The sequence below is a fragment of the Panthera uncia genome, chromosome B4 (genome assembly GCF_023721935.1).
Source record: "Panthera uncia isolate 11264 chromosome B4, Puncia_PCG_1.0, whole genome shotgun sequence".
NCBI lineage: Eukaryota > Metazoa > Chordata > Mammalia > Carnivora > Felidae > Panthera > Panthera uncia.
The window spans coordinates 4,979,114-4,996,919 of record NC_064809.1 but is presented as its reverse complement, the minus strand read 5'-3'; the positions used below and the strand labels follow the sequence as shown (position 1 = coordinate 4,996,919).

The window sequence follows — 17,806 nt, the reverse complement described above, 5'->3', positions numbered from 1 at the left end:
AGAGCATGTGTTCATCCCTCTTTTCTGGGAACTGGCCACCGTCCCCATGGTCGTGGACTCCTGGTAGCCATATCTCTGCCATGTGACTCTATGTCTTTAGTTGATTGGATCAAGTTGGACACAACACCTCAAGCTGGGCCAGTTGGATTCTGTCTCTGGAAATTTGATATTGTGTTAAGAAAACCTGGATAGTCTAGTCCAACAGTTTCACCCTAGGTGATTTTTGCGCCCCCGTCCCAGGGACCTTGGGATTTTCTGCAGACGTTTTGATTGTCACAGCGGGGGCCAGGGAGAGGTTGGGTATTATTGGCCTCTAGTGTGGAGAGGCCAGGGATGCTGCCGAATGTTCTACAGTGCACAGAACTGGCCCCACCACAAAGAATGATCTGGCCGACAATGTGAGCATGAGGCTGAGGAGCCCTGCTCTATTGTGAGCGTCTGAATAGACGTGGCGTAACTCAGCTGAATGGGGCTGACAGCCGTCATCCACCATCCACGTCCAAGGAAAGCAGACAGTGTCCACCTGCAAAGAGAGAAAATAATGAAGTCGTACAGAGAGGAGCTGAGTGTAGAGACAGTTTTCTGATTCCTGACTTCCAGTTCCTTCCACACTGACTATACTTTTGCCCTTCATCCTTCTGATAAATCCCCCCTCTATGCTTGAGATACCCTGACGTGGTTTTTGTTACTCGAAACCAAAGTTTATTGAAGCTAATACAAAAAGCATTCCAGTGAATGATTTTAAAGTGACTTAAGAAACGTTAAGGCTTGGGCAGCTTACAGAGCATTCTCGTCTAGGAGGGAACAAATAAATCACGATTTCAGTCAGTCGTCGTTGTTTTTCCTTGACAGCCAGGCTGTTTTCCCACAACTTCTCTGCAGTTAGAGGCCACAGTAAGTTGAAGCTTTTTGAAGGGCAAAGGGGATCTAGAACATGCTTGCACTACTCTTAGGAAGTTTTTTGGAAATTGGGACACCTGACTCACCTGCTTGGCCACTACACCTGAAACCCCACCCTGTTCCACCAACCCAACTCCTCTGCATTCCAGAGAGCTGCCACGAATTACACTTGCTAATGATTTCTATTTTGCATATTATGTTGTGTTGTTAGGCTCATCACCAGTCTTGGTACTGATTTCGTTTCTCTATACACAGAAATTCAGTAAAAGTTATGATGTAAGGTAAGCCACTGAAAGGGTCTCTGATACTTAGTTTCTTCCTGGAAGTCTTATCGTTCTTTATCCAAGTCTTGGGAACATTGTGAATTCATTCCTTTTCCATACACAGAGCTTCCTTTTTTTTTTTTTAAGTTTATTATTATTATTATTTTTTTTTTTTTGAGAGAGAGAGACAGAGAGAAAGACACAGAGAGAGAGAGAGCACAAGCAGGGGAGAGGCAGAGGGAGAGAGAGATTCCAAGCAGGCTCTGCAGAGCCCCACACGGGCTCGATCCCCCGAACCATGAAATCATGACCTGAGCTAAAATCAAAAGTCAGACACTCAACCTACTGAGCCACCCAGGCGCCCCTGCAGTGAGAATTCTTACAAGCAGAAGAGAGCAGGCAGGTTCAAGTAGAAGAGTAGGGGAAGAATGTCTCAGACAAAGGGAAAAGCATGTCTCGATGGAAAGGAACATGATGAGTTCATGAAACAGAAAATGTTTGGAGCAGCTCAGCCAGTCATCTGTCTATTGGCCCTCAGCTCCATTCCTGCTTTTCTCTGTATTGCAGGAGCTGAGTCAGCAAATGACACTTCCCAGAGCCCTCTGCCAACAGGCTTCCGGTGAGTTCTGCCAGTGGAAAATGCTGGTGGAAGACTGGGGGCAGGAGCAGCCATGCTGTTGGTAGCACCTCCGGCCATGGCCCCAGTAGCGGCCTGTGGGTGGGGACTCCTGGGCTCCAGCGGCAGTAGAGGCTCTGGCAGAGGCGGTGATGGCAGTCTGTCAGCCTGAGAGCACAGTGGACTTGAGGGCTGGGTAATACCATTTTCCCTCTTGCTCCAGACTTTCAGGCTGTTTCTAACTTCTGGGTAACTTTCTCCTTTTTGCCTCTCCAGCCATTTCGTTTTGAAACCAATTCCCTATATTGTATCGCCTCTATTTAAAATACCTAGAGTGTGGGTGCCTGGGTGGCTCAGTCGGTCAGGCATCTGACTCTTGGTTTGGGCTCGGGTCACGATCTCGGGGTTTGTGAGTTGGAGCCCCACCTTGGGCTCCGCACTGACGGTGTGGAACCTGCTTAGGATTCTTTCTCTCTGCCCCTCTCACACACTTTCTCCCTCAAAATAAATAAATAAACTTAAAAACAAACAAACAAGCAAATAAAATACCTAGAGTGGTTTCTGTTTTTCTGACGGAACGCCGACTAATACAGCAGTGAATTGGAAGCAACGGTTAGGGGCAGAGGAGCGTTGTGGAGAGAGGTTTGGTTGGTTAGGTAATTGAGGGCCAGATCATTTAAGCTCATCTTTGGAAATGACCAGTGTTTGGACTTTTTATTCCAAGAGCAGTGGAGGCCTTGGAAAGATTTTAAAGACATGATCAGCTTGGTCACTTTGGATTTTTTAGAAAAATTTTTCATGTTTATTTTTGAAAGAGAGACAGAGGGTGAGTGGGGGAGGGGCAAAGGAGGGGCAGAGAGAGAGACACACACAGAATTCGAAGCAGGCTCCAGGTTCTGGAGCTGTCAGCACAGAGCCCAACACGGGGCTTGAACTCGTGAAGCACGAGAGCCGAAGTCAGATGCTCAACCGACGGAGCCACCCAGGTGCCACCCCCAGTCACTTTAGATTTTGATGAAGTTCACTTAGGTTAGACTATAGAGAACAAGCTTGAGACACCTGTACTGAAGGCCAGGTGTCCAAGAAAGCTTTTGCACTTATCTAAGGAGATAACTTGACGGTGGGCTGTACCAGTGTAGCAGCAATGAGGTTGGAGAGAAGGGACTGGGATTTTTATGAGGCGGAATGGCCAGAACATAATGGGGGGTATTGTGGCAGATTGAAGATGGGTACACACACATTGGCAAGTTTTCTCACTGACAGGTGGGTTTTATAGCTCCTTTTTTTGTTTTGTTTCAGTTTTTATTTATTTTTGAGAGAGAGAGAGAGAGTGAGAGAGTGTGTGTGTGTGTGTGTGTGGGAGTGTGGGAGGGAGGGGCAGAGAGTGGGAGACAGAGAATCCCAAGTAGGCTCAACATGGGGCTGGATCTCACAGCCATGAGATCATGACCTGAGCCAAAATCGAGTCCGACACTTAACTGACTGAGCCACCCAGGCATCCGTATAACTCCTTCTGTTGAATTTGGGTGTGCTCTGTAACTGCTTTGATGAGTAGAATATGGCAGAAGAGATGCTGCGCCAGTTCCTGGGCCCAGGCCTTCCATTTCTTGTTTCTTGGGATGTATACCCTTGGAAGACAACTACCATACTTCGAGACGTGCAAACCGAGTGGAGGGGACACACATACATAGCTGCTGTTGTCGACAGCCCCAGCTCAGCACCCGGCTGACAGCCATCATCAGCTGTGAGCCACGGGAGTGCGCCATGTTGGATGTCCAGTCTAGTCGAGTTTTCAGATGATGTAAACCCCCTGGTTTACAACTGCATCATAGACCCAAGCAATTCCCACACATCTGAACCCATTCAACCCCCGGAACCGTTAAGAGATAGTAATAACTTGTTAAGTCACTAGTTTTTTTTTGTTTGTTTGTTTGTTTGTTTGTTTGTTTTTTAAAGCCACTAAGCTTTGGGGTGGTTCCTTACACAGCAAAACAAAATCGGAATAGATGTGGAAGGAGAGAAAGAAGACAGAAGCAAGGATGAGATCTAGAATTCTGGTTTGGACCCAGGGTGGAGCCAGTCACTACTAAACTGGAGATTGGGAGCAGATTGCAGTTTGTGGGTGTGGGCAAATGAATGCAGCATAAACTAGGAAATACTTATTTGGGGGATCTAATTAAAAATTTCCCCCAGATATCCTATTATGTTTTATCTTCAGCATTAGCTATCCAGATTTTAAACAGATTTATATTGTATAGATCTCTAGCTTTAGGAGCCTGTAAAGTATTAATTTTAGTATCTTCTGCAATAAGAAAAGCTGCCCTTGTCAAAAGTTATCAAAAGGAACTGGTAGTATTTTGTCACATTTAGTCCTTGTTGATCTAGGGATTAACTTCCAGGTGTCTCATTCATTCATCAAATATTTACTCATCATCTGTCAGGCATGATGGCATCATTATGGACTTTACATTCTGATTAGCAGGCAGACAAGGAACAAGTAAAGGATGTAATTAGCAATTTGATAGAAATCAACGAAAGCAACAAGCAGGGTGCTTTTAGAGAATGAAATTTGAGGAGAAAGCTACTTTAGACAAGGTGGTCAGGGAAGATTTTCATGCAGAAACTTAAGGAAGCAGAAAGAACCAGCTGTGAAGACGTGTATGTAGGAGGGGAAGTGCGGCTTGGTAGTTATGGGACCCACAAGAGCGCAGAGGCCCTCGGGTGGTTAAAAGCTTGACCAGATTCTAGGAACTGAAAGACTAGTGTGTTTGGAGTGTAGTGAACAAGAAGCACACAAGATGAAGTTGGAGAGATATACGGAGGTTAGATTGCACAACACCTTTTAGGCCATAGCAAGGGGTTTGCATTTTATTCTAGACGCAAAAGGTAGGCAGAAGCATGAACAGGATCCGATTCACATTTCAGGAAGATAATGGTTACCACAGACAGAAGGGAAACTGGTTGAGAAACTGGTACAGGGGTTCAGGACAGAAAGATGTCCGGGACTGGGGTTCGTTCTGCTATCTTCCTTGGACTCAGTCTCTCCCTCTGTAAAGCGCGGGCGGGGGCTTAGTGCAAACAGATCAGCAACGATTCCCAAGCACCCGGCTCTAAATTACAATCACACTGAACTCTTGCTTTGTACAAAGACTTAAATACCTTTACGAGGGATGGTATTTTCCACTGCTCTCCACAAGTCACCCACTTCCCCCAAACCTAAGTTTCACTCTTTTAGGAATACACTGAACCATTTAGTGGCTTTCAAGCCACTTCACCGTAAACAGTATTTGTTGTCTACCAAGTTCCTTGGCAACTGGAATAGACGAGGTTGAAGATCCTAGAGCGGGCACGGAATTCGGGATTAATCCAGTTGTTTTTGGTTTTTTGTCTGTTTTGTTGTTTTTTAGTTTTTGTTTTTGGGTTTTCGTGTATGTGTGTGTCCTTCCACAAACTAAACTTCAGTGTAGGGGATCAGATTGAAGAGCCTCATTAGCCTAAAATTCAGATCCCTTATCCAACGCTTTGGAGTTTCTCATTAACTTCACCTGAATATTGATGAATTACCCTTTACTTAAAACATGGTAACATAATTCAGCAGATATGCTCAAAAGCCTCTTCAACATTCAGAGGTTGATGGCAATACAGCAATACATGAAAAAGGCTCTTTATTGTTATTATTTTTTACTTTTTATAATTTTTTTTAAGTAGGTTCCACGCCCAGTGTGGGGGCCCAAACTCACAACCCTGAGATCAAGAGTTGCATGCTCCAGTGACTGAGCTAGTCAGGTGCCCCAAAGATTTTTTTTTTTTTAAAGTATTCTCTAAGCCCAACACGGGGCTCAAACTCATTACTCCTAGATCAAGAGTCACATGCTTTACTGATTGAACCAGCCTGCACTCGTTATTGCTAGTTTTTAAAAATGGGTCAATATTTCATGTCAGTTAAAAAATGTAGGTAATGTTGTAAAAGCAGCCAGAGACATCCCTTCCCCCTCCCATCTTCTCCCACCGTGTGAGGACAAAGCGAAAAGACAAATAGAACCAGGAAGCAGGCCCTCAGACACACCTTGATCTTTTACTTGGTAGCCTACAGAACTCTGAGAAGTAAATTTCTGTTGTTTATAAGCATGTGCATATACACGTGCACATACTTGGAGAGAAACAGCAGGACCTTCTTAAAACATGCTTAGCTACCAGAAGAGTCAGTTACACCCACTGGCACATAATGGGTTCAGTAGTCAACTCTGCACTTGGTTTTTGTCTACTTATAGAAATTCATTTGGTCGCTAATGGATACAAATCCAATTAAGGTACATAAATTTAAACTGTCCAGCACTCCCCAAAGGTGCACTGTCTGGTAGAGCACTTAAAACTTTTTCTGGGGCGAAGAAACATTGTACAATACTGTTACATTATTTCCGGAATCTGAATGATTTAAGTATGAAGGAAGTTCTGTCCACCAAGATTCTCTTTGAATAGCTCTTATCCAGCGGTGCTTGGGAGTAAATCTAGAAGGAAACGCCAACTCTTTCGTCTGAGTATGCAGATTTATCCCAGGCTGAAAACACAGGCTATCCAAGGCTTTAGGGAAATCGCTTATCTACACTGCCCCTATAGGGTGTACTCTCTTTGGTTGAGAACACAAGCCTCTCCTTACACCTGTCTCCATACCCAAAGCTGGAGATTCCAGTGGGAATCCTACAACGGTTGGGGGTGGGGGAAGGAGTGCATACACTGGTCAGTTACAATTCCTATAGCCGGCTTGAGCTACAGCTCTCAGGCCTGCTTCCCAAACCTGGACTTCCCCTATATTTACGCCAAGCGTTTTCTTTGTTAAAAAATTGTTGTTGTTGTTTTCCCCCTTCCCTTAAATTTCCTCAGGCCGCACAGGCAAGACACAGGGCGGGAAGTAAGGTAACACGAGTGATTTCTGAGCTGCTTAAAATACCTCGGGTCCTCTTTCATTGAGAAAAAGGAGGCAGGACAAAAAGGAAAACAAAGCAAGTTGCCACTGGCCGAGGTAGGCGCAGCCGCACGAGCACTCGGGGCCGAGGCCTGCACGACGCTCGGCACGCGGTGCGTAGCCAGCCGGTGGCAGGGCGGGAGTGCGGGGCCCCCGGCCGGCTCCGGCGCACGTGGCCGACTCAAGCTCAAAGTCCAAGGGCGGCGGGAGGTCTCGGGGCCCTGGGCGCGCCTCGGCTCCCACACCACTGCGGGAGCAACGAACCGGACCGCCGCTCTCCGACCGCCGGCACGCTCCCAGCCGTACGACCTCAAGGGCCCAGGCGCGGGGACCCCCTCCGCCCCCTCCGCCCCCACCGCCCCCAACCACGGTGGCAGCGGGCCGGGTGGAAGACCGGAACCGCTGAAGGCACAGCCCGCCCTCTTCTCGCGAGACGTGAGAGAGGAAGAAAGTTGGTCGGGCGACGGAATGCAGCCAATGAGAGGGCGAGAAGGCTGTGATCGACGGCCCTCCGAGCGCCTTCCCTAAGCCCCGCCCCGGCTGCGGAGGCCCCAGTCGCCGCCCGCCTTCCCCTCCCTTCCCGGTCTTCCCTCCCCTCCCCTGCCCCGCTCTTCTCTTCCCGTCTGAGGTGGCGGCCGGCGTCCCTCCTCTCCAGCTCCGTTTCGCCTCTAGCCCTGGCTTCCCGTTTTTGTCGGGCCCTGAGACCGGTCTGAGCGCTCCCCCTGTCGCTTCAGGGTGGTCGAGTAGCCCCGGGCCTCTCGAGTCCCTGCGCTTTCTCCCTTCCTGGGCTTCGGTGCTCGTCCTCCCCCGCCATGAATGAGGAGTACGACGTGATCGTGCTGGGCACCGGCCTGACGGTGAGTTCTGGGCGGCGGGCCCCGCGCCCCCTCTCCCCACCCCTCCCTGCCGCCCGCGCCGCCGCACGAGGCCCGGGCCCTCCCCGCCGGGCCGCGCCGCCTTCTGCCCGGGCCGGCCTCCCAGCGGGGCCTGCGTCTCGCACGCTGTCCTTGTGCACACGGCCTTTGGTCGTCGTTGGGGGCCTTGCTCTGCAGGGCGTTGGGGCGGGTGGCGACGGGTGCGTCCCCACGAGTCCGGGCCTGCGGCAGTGCCCAGCTGCTCGGGCTCGCGGCCCTAAACGTGAATCGAGAGACCGGAGATGGAAAACCCGGTCCAGCTGGAAAAGGACAGTTTTTCCGCTTTGCTCGGCGGCGGGGGGGAAGCCCGATTGGGGATCGGTACTCGTCCACCTCCTTTATGGGTTGCTGGCCTCTCCCGATTGGAAACGGAAAAGCACCAGGCAGAGTGGGGGAGGGCGGAGGCCACTCTTGCGTTTCCTACTTAGACTTCAGCCACTACTACTCATCCGTCTTTGCCTGCCAGAGCTAGGCAGAAGATTTTGTGACGGGTCCTTGGCCAGTCGCTGTTTTGTGCTGGATACAGTTCGGTTAACTTAGGTTTGGGGAGAAAAATTAGCCTTTTATCTCCGCGCCCGTTTCAAATGAGAGGCATTATGCCTTCCTTCTCACCACCCTCCCAGCTCACTTTTTGAGCATCTGTAGAGTTGGGAATGAGTTTGCTCAAAACTTGTCTATCGAATGCTTTCTCAGCTGACCTTTGCCACCTTGTCCTTTTGTTCGGTCTGTTCCCTGCCTCCATTGTCGCTTCTCGGGGCTTTCCCCTAAGAAATGGATTGGTGATGGATTGATGGCTATAGAGGCCAAGTTCTCTACTACTGGCCGGTCCAGACCCACGTGTGACTGGCCGAGAAGCAGCACCAAATAGCTGAGACCACTGACCTAGGAAACTACCGGGTTGTTTTGAAAGGTTGAATTTCTTTCCAGGTGGTGAGTTGGCCAACTGTAGGGTGCCTAAACGAACAGGCCCACCTGCTGTTAATGTTTCTTCAATTAATGTTTTTAAAGTGTCTGATTTTAAAGTGTCCAAGCTGTGCGGCTGTTTTTTTCTTCAGTGAATGTTTTTAAAGCATCTGATTGGGATTCCAAGCTGAGCTCTGTGGTCTGTGGAGGGTTTTGCCCATGGGGATGGGGACCGTTGCTGCCGGCATGTTGTAAGAGCCCGTTCTGTTTTCCTGCGGTTATTGCTGGTCTTTCAGATTTGCTCTTGATTAGGTCCGTTGGACGTGGACGAACGAGTGCAAATCCATCTTGCAGGTTTCTACATGCCTGGTTTGGAAGCAGCAGTTTGTGTCAGAGATAGCACAGTCGTACTGGACACCGACCCAGTGGAGATGATGCATTTTATTTAAGTATTCATTTGGGTTGGGGCGCCTGGGTGGCTCAGTCGGTTGAGCGGCCGACTTGGGCTCAGGTCTCGATCTCGCAGTTTGTGAGTACGAGCCCCGCATCGGGCTCTGTGCTGACAGCTCGGGGCCTGGAGCCTGCTTCGGATTCTGTGTCTCCCTCTCTCTGTCTCTCAAAAATAAATAAACATTAAAAAAATTTAAACATTCATTTGGGTCGATTGTGATCTTTTTGATGAGTGGTAGATTCATGCCTAACTAGAAATCAGACCAATTTCTGCCCTCACTTTACAGCTGTGATAGCTTTAATCCCCGTGAGCCTTCTTACATTGTTTTCTCAGATGTTCTTTGAGAATTCTCTCCATTCAGAGCATCCACGCTCATTGATGGGAGCGGTGGTGGCAGGATGATTTGACCATGGTAAATCTTGTACCCTTTTTTCTAGTGACACCAGGACTGCTCAAAGTGAGATGAGACCACCAAAGTTAAAAACCCTGAAATCACGCTTGGCCGAGTATTTGGAGTGAACATACCACTTAATTTTCTTAATTTTTGGCTTCTAAATAGTTAGTACCTGAGGCTTAAGAACCTGCAAACAGGCATACGCAATCCACTATGGGTACCACATATCGCAGGAGGGCAGTGTGTCGAGTACTTTTAGTGCTGTGAACTTGTTACTTTTAAAGAAAGTGTCGGCGTTTGTTGCCTAGTGTTGGCACTGTTTTGTGTCAGTTGTTCCTTCTAAAATGAAGGTCATAGTGATCCACAGATGTTGCTGGTAACTTTAATAAATAAGACACAAAATGTATACCTTAGAACAAAATCATTCTGTGTCTAGGAGAAAGGGAATATTCCATATAATTGAGTTTTCTGAGGAATTGAGGATTGATTCTCCCTTTAAAGAAAGAACCACAACTTTCTGATAAAAGCTGCTCCAAATGACATCACAACTTGTTTACCAAACTAAGGAACATAATTTACTTGATAACTAAGATTTCACGCCCTGAGGATTAAGCACTGTGTCATGCCTTGACATGATGAGACACCTGGTAAGCTCTGGCCCTCACTAACTAGTCGCAGACTGCTTGCCTTTGTGAGTGAGTGAGCGCTTCAGTCTGCTTTTCATTTTCTTCCTCCTCCCTTACTTTGCTGTTAAGGTGACCTTTACTTTCCTTTGATGGCAGCGTGTGTAGACCTCATCTGACCACCTAAGATGCTGCTTCTAATTGACTTTGGGTTTGGCAGTGAATTCTTGAATTTTCTTAAAAATAGTGTATAAAAGGGTAACTAGTTCCACAGCTGTTGGTGCCTCGAGGAGGTATATATGTTGTTTTGTTCTACATAATAATTCTGGTAGAGGGTCATGAATAGAAACATACTCTAGTGATACTTAACCAGTATTCTCAGTATTCTATATTTAGAAATTATTTTACATCCCAGATGTGATTTCTCCTTTTTTCTTTATTAAAATTTTGTGATTTAAAAGAGGAGTTTTTATATCTGATTTAAACATCTTAAATTGCTTCTCAGATTTGCTCTTTGAAAATCCTTGCCATCGCTCTGTTAGAGTTTTGTTCACAAAGGACTTTCTATTCACTGCAGTAGCAATCATTGGGCCAATATGTACAAATGTCTTATTTTTGGAAGGTATAAATGTTTTGCAGTCTGTATTTTAAATCCGTTTCAAGCGTACTGGCCCAATAGAACAGAAATAAAATCAGATGCATTTCAGCGTCTAGAGGTAGTAGTGAGATACTTGGTTTGAAAAACCACTAGGTAAATATTTTGGCTCACATAGATGATAATCGACATTTACCTCTATCTTCCTTCTCCTTGTACCTGATTAAAGACTCTTTTTTTTTTTTTAAAGATTTTTTTTAATGTTTATTTATTTTTGGAAGAGAGAGAGACAGAGCATAAGCGGGGGAGGGGCAGAGAGAGAGAGAGAGGGAGACCCAGAATCCAATGCAGGCTCCAGGCTCCAGGCTCCGAGCTGTCAGCACAGAGCCCAATGCAGGGCTCAAACCCACGAACTGTGAGGTCATGACCTGAGCTGAAGTCGGAGGCTTACCTGACTGAGCCACCCAGGCTCCCCGAAGACTCTTAATGGAGTAATGTCTTCCCCAATTTCAGTTATTTAAACTGTGACTGTTGTGATCAGTTACAGGCAATAAAGAGGTACACGCACTTTCTATAAACAAATAGCTTCTCACAGAGGACGGTAACTGTAGGAGTTGATATGAGAAAGTACTAAGAGCTGTAATAGAGCTACACGTGGGAATTCAGACAGGGGAATCAGGAAAACCTTCATAAAGAAGGAAGTATGTAAGCTGACTTTTTAAAATATTGGTAGGCTTTGAGCAGGAGGAATGATTTTCTAGGCAGAGTGAGCAGGATAGGTTGGTAGTAAGAACAGGATGTATGGAAGGAATGGGAAGTTTATTTTGCCTCAGACAGAAGGTATGAAGAGGCAGATTGGGAAATAAGGTTGGAAAGAAGGCCTGTTGGTAAAAAGGTTGAATGCACTAGGCTAAGAAATTTGAACTTTATCTTTTTAAGCAGTGGGAGAGGATTTTGAGCAGGAAACATATAATTAGAGCCAATTTCAAGAAAAATTATCTTCTGACAGCATTTAATGAGATGCATTTAAGGGACAGAGACATTTAAAGGAACATTCTGCTGAAAACAGTGGTTTTTTTTTGTTATTGCTGTAAAGCATATATCATTGAGATTAGTGGATTCAGAAATGTTCAAGTTAACATTTTCTTCATATTTCTAGGTAAGTGGGTTTCAAGAGGGACTTTTCTTTAGTATCGGTTTTTAGGTACCTGTTTTCCTAATCATTTTTGTGTGCGTTTACTTTCTGTTTGGTGTTTTTTGCTGTAGTTTTGTTTTTCCTGTAACAACTGTAACAAGCGATGCCTTTAAAGGTGGTTATTATCAGCTCTTTGGACTTTAGTGAATCTTCAAATTATTGAGCCCTTTATTTTAGGCCTCCACCTTTAGTGCTTGCTTTAGAGCCATGGTCCAGTGAGTGGATCATGCTTATTTGCAGGGGAGCATGAGAAGTTGTATATAGAAGACATGCAACATGCAGATTTGCTTGCTGTATTTTTGCTTCCAAAAGTTGAACTCTGAAGTGTGCCTTTGATGGCTGGAAATAGGACTATTTAGTCTCCCTCTCTCCGTGCCCTAACCTGTTTTTGAGATAGTAAGTTTTATTTTACTTTCATGTATTATGTTGAGCCGTATATGTTAGTGCTGCTTTGGATTTTGTGTTTTGAACAAGTGAGTTGCTTTTGGTAATATTAGGGTTGGAAAATGTCTTCAGTTCTGTTTATCAAGACATCGTTAAGAAACTGAAAAGGCAAGCCACAGAATGGAAGAAGATGTTTGCAATATATATAACTAATAAAGCACTTTTATCCAGAATATGAAAGGAACTTTTATATAGCAGTAAGAAGAAGCCCGTTTTTAAAAAGGGCAAATAATTTGAGTAGGTACTTATCAAAAGAAGATACTGATTATCAGTTAAACTATAAAAAAGTGCCCAACCTCATTAGTTGTCAGGAAATGCAAATTAAACCACATCCTAAGTAGAAGGGCTAAAATTAAAAAGACACAAGTGTGTTGGGCAAGGATTTGAAACAACAGCAACTTTCACACACTGCTGACAAAAGTGTACGTTAGTACAATCACTTTGGAAAGCTGTTTGGGAGTATCTCCTGAAGTTGAACACAATTGTGCCTTCCTTGATATGTATCCAACAAATACATAATAAAAACACGTTGAGAATATTTGTAATGGTCAAAAACTGGAACCGTCCAGATGCCCATCAACTAAAGTCTCTATAGCTCTGTTACCCAAACCGTGGTCCTTGGACCAACTCCTTCTGCAACACCTGAGGGCTTTTGCTGGAAGTGCAGAAGGCTAGGCCTCACGCTGGATATGCCGAAGCAACACCTGCAGGCCAGCGTGATCCTCGGTTTTGTTTTGTTGAAGTAGGCTCTAAGCCCGGTGTGGGGCTCGAACTCGGTGACCCCGTGACCTAGAGTTCATGCTCTACCAGCCAGGCACCCCTGCCTAGCGTGATCCCCAGTTGATTCTCACCTTTGTTAGAGTTTGGAGCGGCGGTGCTTTCATAACCATTCTTGAAACTGGTCCTGGACCAGCCTCATTAGTGGTCTCTCAGCCTGGTGAGAAAGGCACGCTCCCAGCCTGGTGAGAAAGCCCCAACCCAGTTCTGGGGATGGAAGCCCCACAATCTGCTTTAACAAGCCCTCCAAGTGATGTGGATGCAAAGTGAAGTCTGAGAACCTGCTTAGAATTGACGTTTCTCAGCCCTTCGCGGGTGAGGCTACATGGGAAGCACACGCTGAGATCCATCCACTGCTTGCAGGGTTAGACCTTCTGTAAAGGTCCAGATGGTGAATCTTTTAGGTTATGCCGGCTATGCAGTCTCTGTCACAACCACGGTTCTACTGTGGGACCGTGAAACCAGCCATGGACACTATGTAAATGAATCGGAATGGGTGCTTCCCAGTAAATCTTTATGAAAATCGTGTGCAGGCTGGACTTGACTCTTGTACCTTGGGGACTCTGCTCTGTGGCAGTGAGAATAAGTGAATTTCAAGAACACACAAAACATGGGTGAATCTTGTAAACATAATGTTGGATAAAAGGTGTATATACAAAAAAAAAGGTATACTGCATGATTCCATTTATTCTGAGTTTAAAAACCAGCAGAACAAATCTTTGCTCTTAGAAATCATGAGAAGGGGTGGGGGGTGTGGTTGTGACCAGAACAGGGCATGAAGTGGCCTTCTGGAGGGAGCACTCATAGTGTTTTGGTTCTTGATCTAAATAAGAAATGATACACCCTCGTAAAGTGAAATTTGAACCTGATGAGAACTTAAAACCTTTCAAAAATACTAAAATGAATAGATATATTATGGAATAAAATTTGAAATACTTAAGAATTTTTAAAATAAGGTATCAGAGTCAGACTTCTAGGGGAGTGAGATTGTTCTCTGCTATGTAGGGTCTTTGGGGTAATTTTGAAAAGCCCTAGGATTTGTGATGATGCATGGAATTTCCTTTTTCTTTTTAAAAGATAAAGCCCTGGTCACCAAAACCATGCTACAGGTTTTGAGTGAATGTGTATCCCATCTCTGGGTTTCTTCTCATTAATTCATTAATCATATTCTTCTTTTTTTCCTTTTCCCCCTCCACCTTGATATGGTGTATCTTAGTATATTCATGTTTCATTTACCTTTTTCTTGAGAGTAGTCGTTTATAATTCTCTATTTGTTGCCACTTACTAGTGCTTATTCTGGATGCTTCCTTTAGGGCTCTGGTTCTCAAACTCTTTGACTTTGGGATCTTTTTACACTGAAAAAATTGAGGACCCTGAAGAGTTTTGTTTATAGTGGTTATGTTTATCAATATTTATCATTAGAAATCAACACTGAGAAGTTTAAAAAATTTGTATTAATTCACTTAAAGATAGTAATGATAAACCCACTACGTGTTAACATGAATAAGTTTTATGAAGTATAACTATCTTCCAAAACAAAAACATTGTGAGAAGAGTATTATTGTTTTACATTTTCTGCACATCTCTTTAATGTGCAGAATGTCTAGTTTTAATGTCTGGCTTGAAAGCTGAATTTTCACCTGCTTTGGTGTTCAGACTTTTGTCAGATACCAGCTGAAGTATCTGAAGAAAATCAGGCCTCGTAACAGATGTGCAGTGGGAACAGGGACGAGTATTCTAATAGCCTTCCACATGGTTGTGGATATTCTTTGATTTATACCAAAATATTAGTGGCAGGTTTTTGTTTTTTTTTTTTAAATATCTGTTGTAGTATGAAATCTGAAACCACATGTGACATATATCTAGGTCTGAGTAATAGTTTATTGGTCAGTTGTTCTTTCAAATAAAAATGATGATCCATGAGGGGTGCCCGTGTGGCTCAGTCTGTTAAGCATCCAGCTCTTGATCTCCGCTCAGGTCACGACCTCATGGTTCGTGAGATTGAGCCCCGTGTTGGGCTCTGCACTGATGGTCTGGAGCCTGCTTGGGATTCTCTCTTGTCTCTCTCTGCCTCTCCCCAACTTGTACGGGCACTCTCTCAAAATAAATTAAAAAGATGACCCATGAACAAAGAAGTGGTTAGTTCAGCATACACATCAGTTGCACAAATGGTTTTCCTTGAGCCAGAGTTACCTTATGTGGACTTCCCATTTTGTCACACAGTATTAAAATAAAATGGTGGGCATTCAAGGGTGTATATTTAACAGGTAATTTTTTTTTCCCAACAAAGGTGATTTTAATGCTTCATCAAGGACATGTTTGAGTAAGCCAGCCTTTTTTTAAAACTGGGTACCTGGTGGTGGCGAATATAATGAGTAGTGCAGAGTGGGGCTACTGTCCTAATTCGTTCTGTCTGCCGTTGGTCTTGGACCATTGGTGCTAATGCTAGCGCAGTGGACAAATAGTGAATAATGTCTTAGTGTTATGAAAATGGTTCTAACCTTGAGGCCCACGGGGGTCCACAGACCACTCTTGGAACCCTGGGCACTTTGGGCTTTGTCCTTAAGTCATATATTGTGCATACTAAGTATTAATTACTAAAAGAATGTTTAATGAGGGGCTTTACAAAAAAAAGTAATGTTCGAAACGTGCTGTAATGCTTTACTTCTTTTGAAGATACTTCTGCTTTTCCTGTAGGAATGCATCCTGTCAGGTATAATGTCAGTGAACGGAAAGAAAGTTCTTCACATGGATAGAAACCCGTATTATGGAGGAGAAAGTGCATCTATAACACCTCTGGAAGATGTAAGTATTAAGTTACTTGTGCCTTTCATTCTTCGAATCTTTGACTTGTGAATCTCAATTTCACTCCTTATAGATAGGTTTAATTTTGTTTTATTAAATAGATTATCTGTAACCTATTTTTTCAAAAGGGGCTGCTAGTTTAGGGCTTGTAGAAATTTAAGTTGTGACCTTTCCTGCCACCTTGGAGCAGTTACCCGTTATCTCTTGAAGCTAAAGGTATAGACTCCTGATGGATATCTGATATATGCCCAGCACAGTGCCCGTGTTTTCCACTTGGTTTTATGTATTCTCCTAGTTACTTGAAGAGGTGTTTTTATCCTCAGTTTTCAGGTGACAAAATAGTCTGTGTTGTTAACAACCCCAGAGAAGGGCTGGGAACCTAGGTTATATGACTCCAAAGGTGTAGTTCCTTTTGCTCTACTGCCCTGCTTCCTACTTTTCTAGAGCATGGGCACAGGAAGCATTTCCAAAGTGTGTTTTACTAAAAAAAAAAAAAATCGTGAGAGCAGATGCCTCAAGGGTGAGGAAAGGCAGAGTGATGTAGTGTGGAGGTGCCCACAAGGGCCCCTGATGACCGTGTAGTGTTTTATTTCTTAATCTGAGTGTTTTAAAAATGGATATTCATTTCATTATTGTTTTTTAATTTGTACCTATGTGTTTTAATCAACTCTTCTATTTTTGCTTCTTCTCATGATAAAACAAATAATATTTAAATATTTAAAGCACATACAAAAAGTGTTTTACTAACTTTTTCTCTGTGAGGTTTGTTCAACATCCACACGCATGGATATGAGCTGTACTGTATTTTATAGGAGATCTATAGACATTACCAATTACTTTAAATAATGACTGATAAAATAGACTTCATATTTTTATCAAAAATTTTTTCTGTATTCAGGCCTACAGAAAAGTTGAAAGAATAATAACAATGGATCAACCTTCCATCTGGATTTAGCGGCTGACATTTTTCAATATTTGCTTTGTCTTTTTTTGTTACTGGGTTGAGTCCTTAGAAGTAATAGACATCATGATACGTGACCTGAATCTTTCAGCATTCACTGGCTAAGAATAACATTCTCCTATGTAATCATGGTATCATTCGTTATCATGTTTAAGAAAAATTAACCGTAATATCCAGATCATACTCAAATTGCCCACTGATGCTAAGAATGTCTTATATTGTGTATGGTGGTGGTTTTTGTTTGTTTTGTTTTTTTAAATGTTTATTTTTGAGAGAGAGCACGTGTGTGCGAATTGAGTCAGGGAGAGGCGGGGAGAGGCAGGGAGAGGCAGAGAGAGGGAGACCGAGAATTCGAAGCAAGCTCTGCACTGTGTGTGCAGAGCCCGACTCGGGGCTCAAACTCAAGAACCATGAGACCATGACCTGAGCCGAAGTCGTACTCTTAACTGACTGAGCCACCCAGGCATCCCCCCGCCCCTCTTTTTTTTGAACCAGTTTAAATATTGCCTTTGGTGTGGTTTCTCTTTATTCTCTTAATCTACAAAAATCTCCTCACTTGTTTTTCCCTTTTGAAAAGTTCAAGCTAGTTTATAATAAGAAAGCATTGCTGTGTACCTCATATTGCATCATATCAGAGGCACATAATGTCTAGATTTCCCCACTGTTCATGATGCTAAGTTTGACCCTAGTTAAGGTGATGACCACCACATCTCTTCATTGAGAATAATCTGTAGAGTGATACGTTGGCACCATTCCTTCTACACTTAGTACGTTTATTGATCTTCAGTAAGATGAGCAAGCTGCCTTTTTTCTCCCCCAGTGAATATACTCAAGGACTTGGGGATTTTTATGAGTAAACATATACCAACTTTGTCTATTCACTTCCACATTAACAATAAAATCCATGAGTTCAAATGAATATTCCCAAATTTTAGACTGAAAGCTTCTTTCTTTCTCTTTCTTTCTTTCTTTCTTTCTTTCTTTCTTTCTTTCTTTCTTTCT

The 17,806-nt window shown here is 44.2% G+C and overlaps 1 protein-coding gene across 1 annotated transcript in view; it reads left to right on the top strand.

Annotated features, from left to right (window-relative positions):
• The first annotated feature begins 7,276 nt into the window (after window positions 1-7,276).
• Window positions 7,277-17,806, top strand: part of GDI2 (GDP dissociation inhibitor 2) — a 33,734-nt gene continuing 23,204 nt past the window's right edge. Inside the window, exons 1-2 of the mRNA XM_049624557.1 lie at window positions 7,277-7,599; window positions 15,736-15,843. Of these exons, the coding sequence (XP_049480514.1) occupies window positions 7,555-7,599; window positions 15,736-15,843 (153 nt within the window). The 5' untranslated portion in view covers window positions 7,277-7,554. The remainder of the gene's footprint in view (window positions 7,600-15,735; window positions 15,844-17,806) is intronic.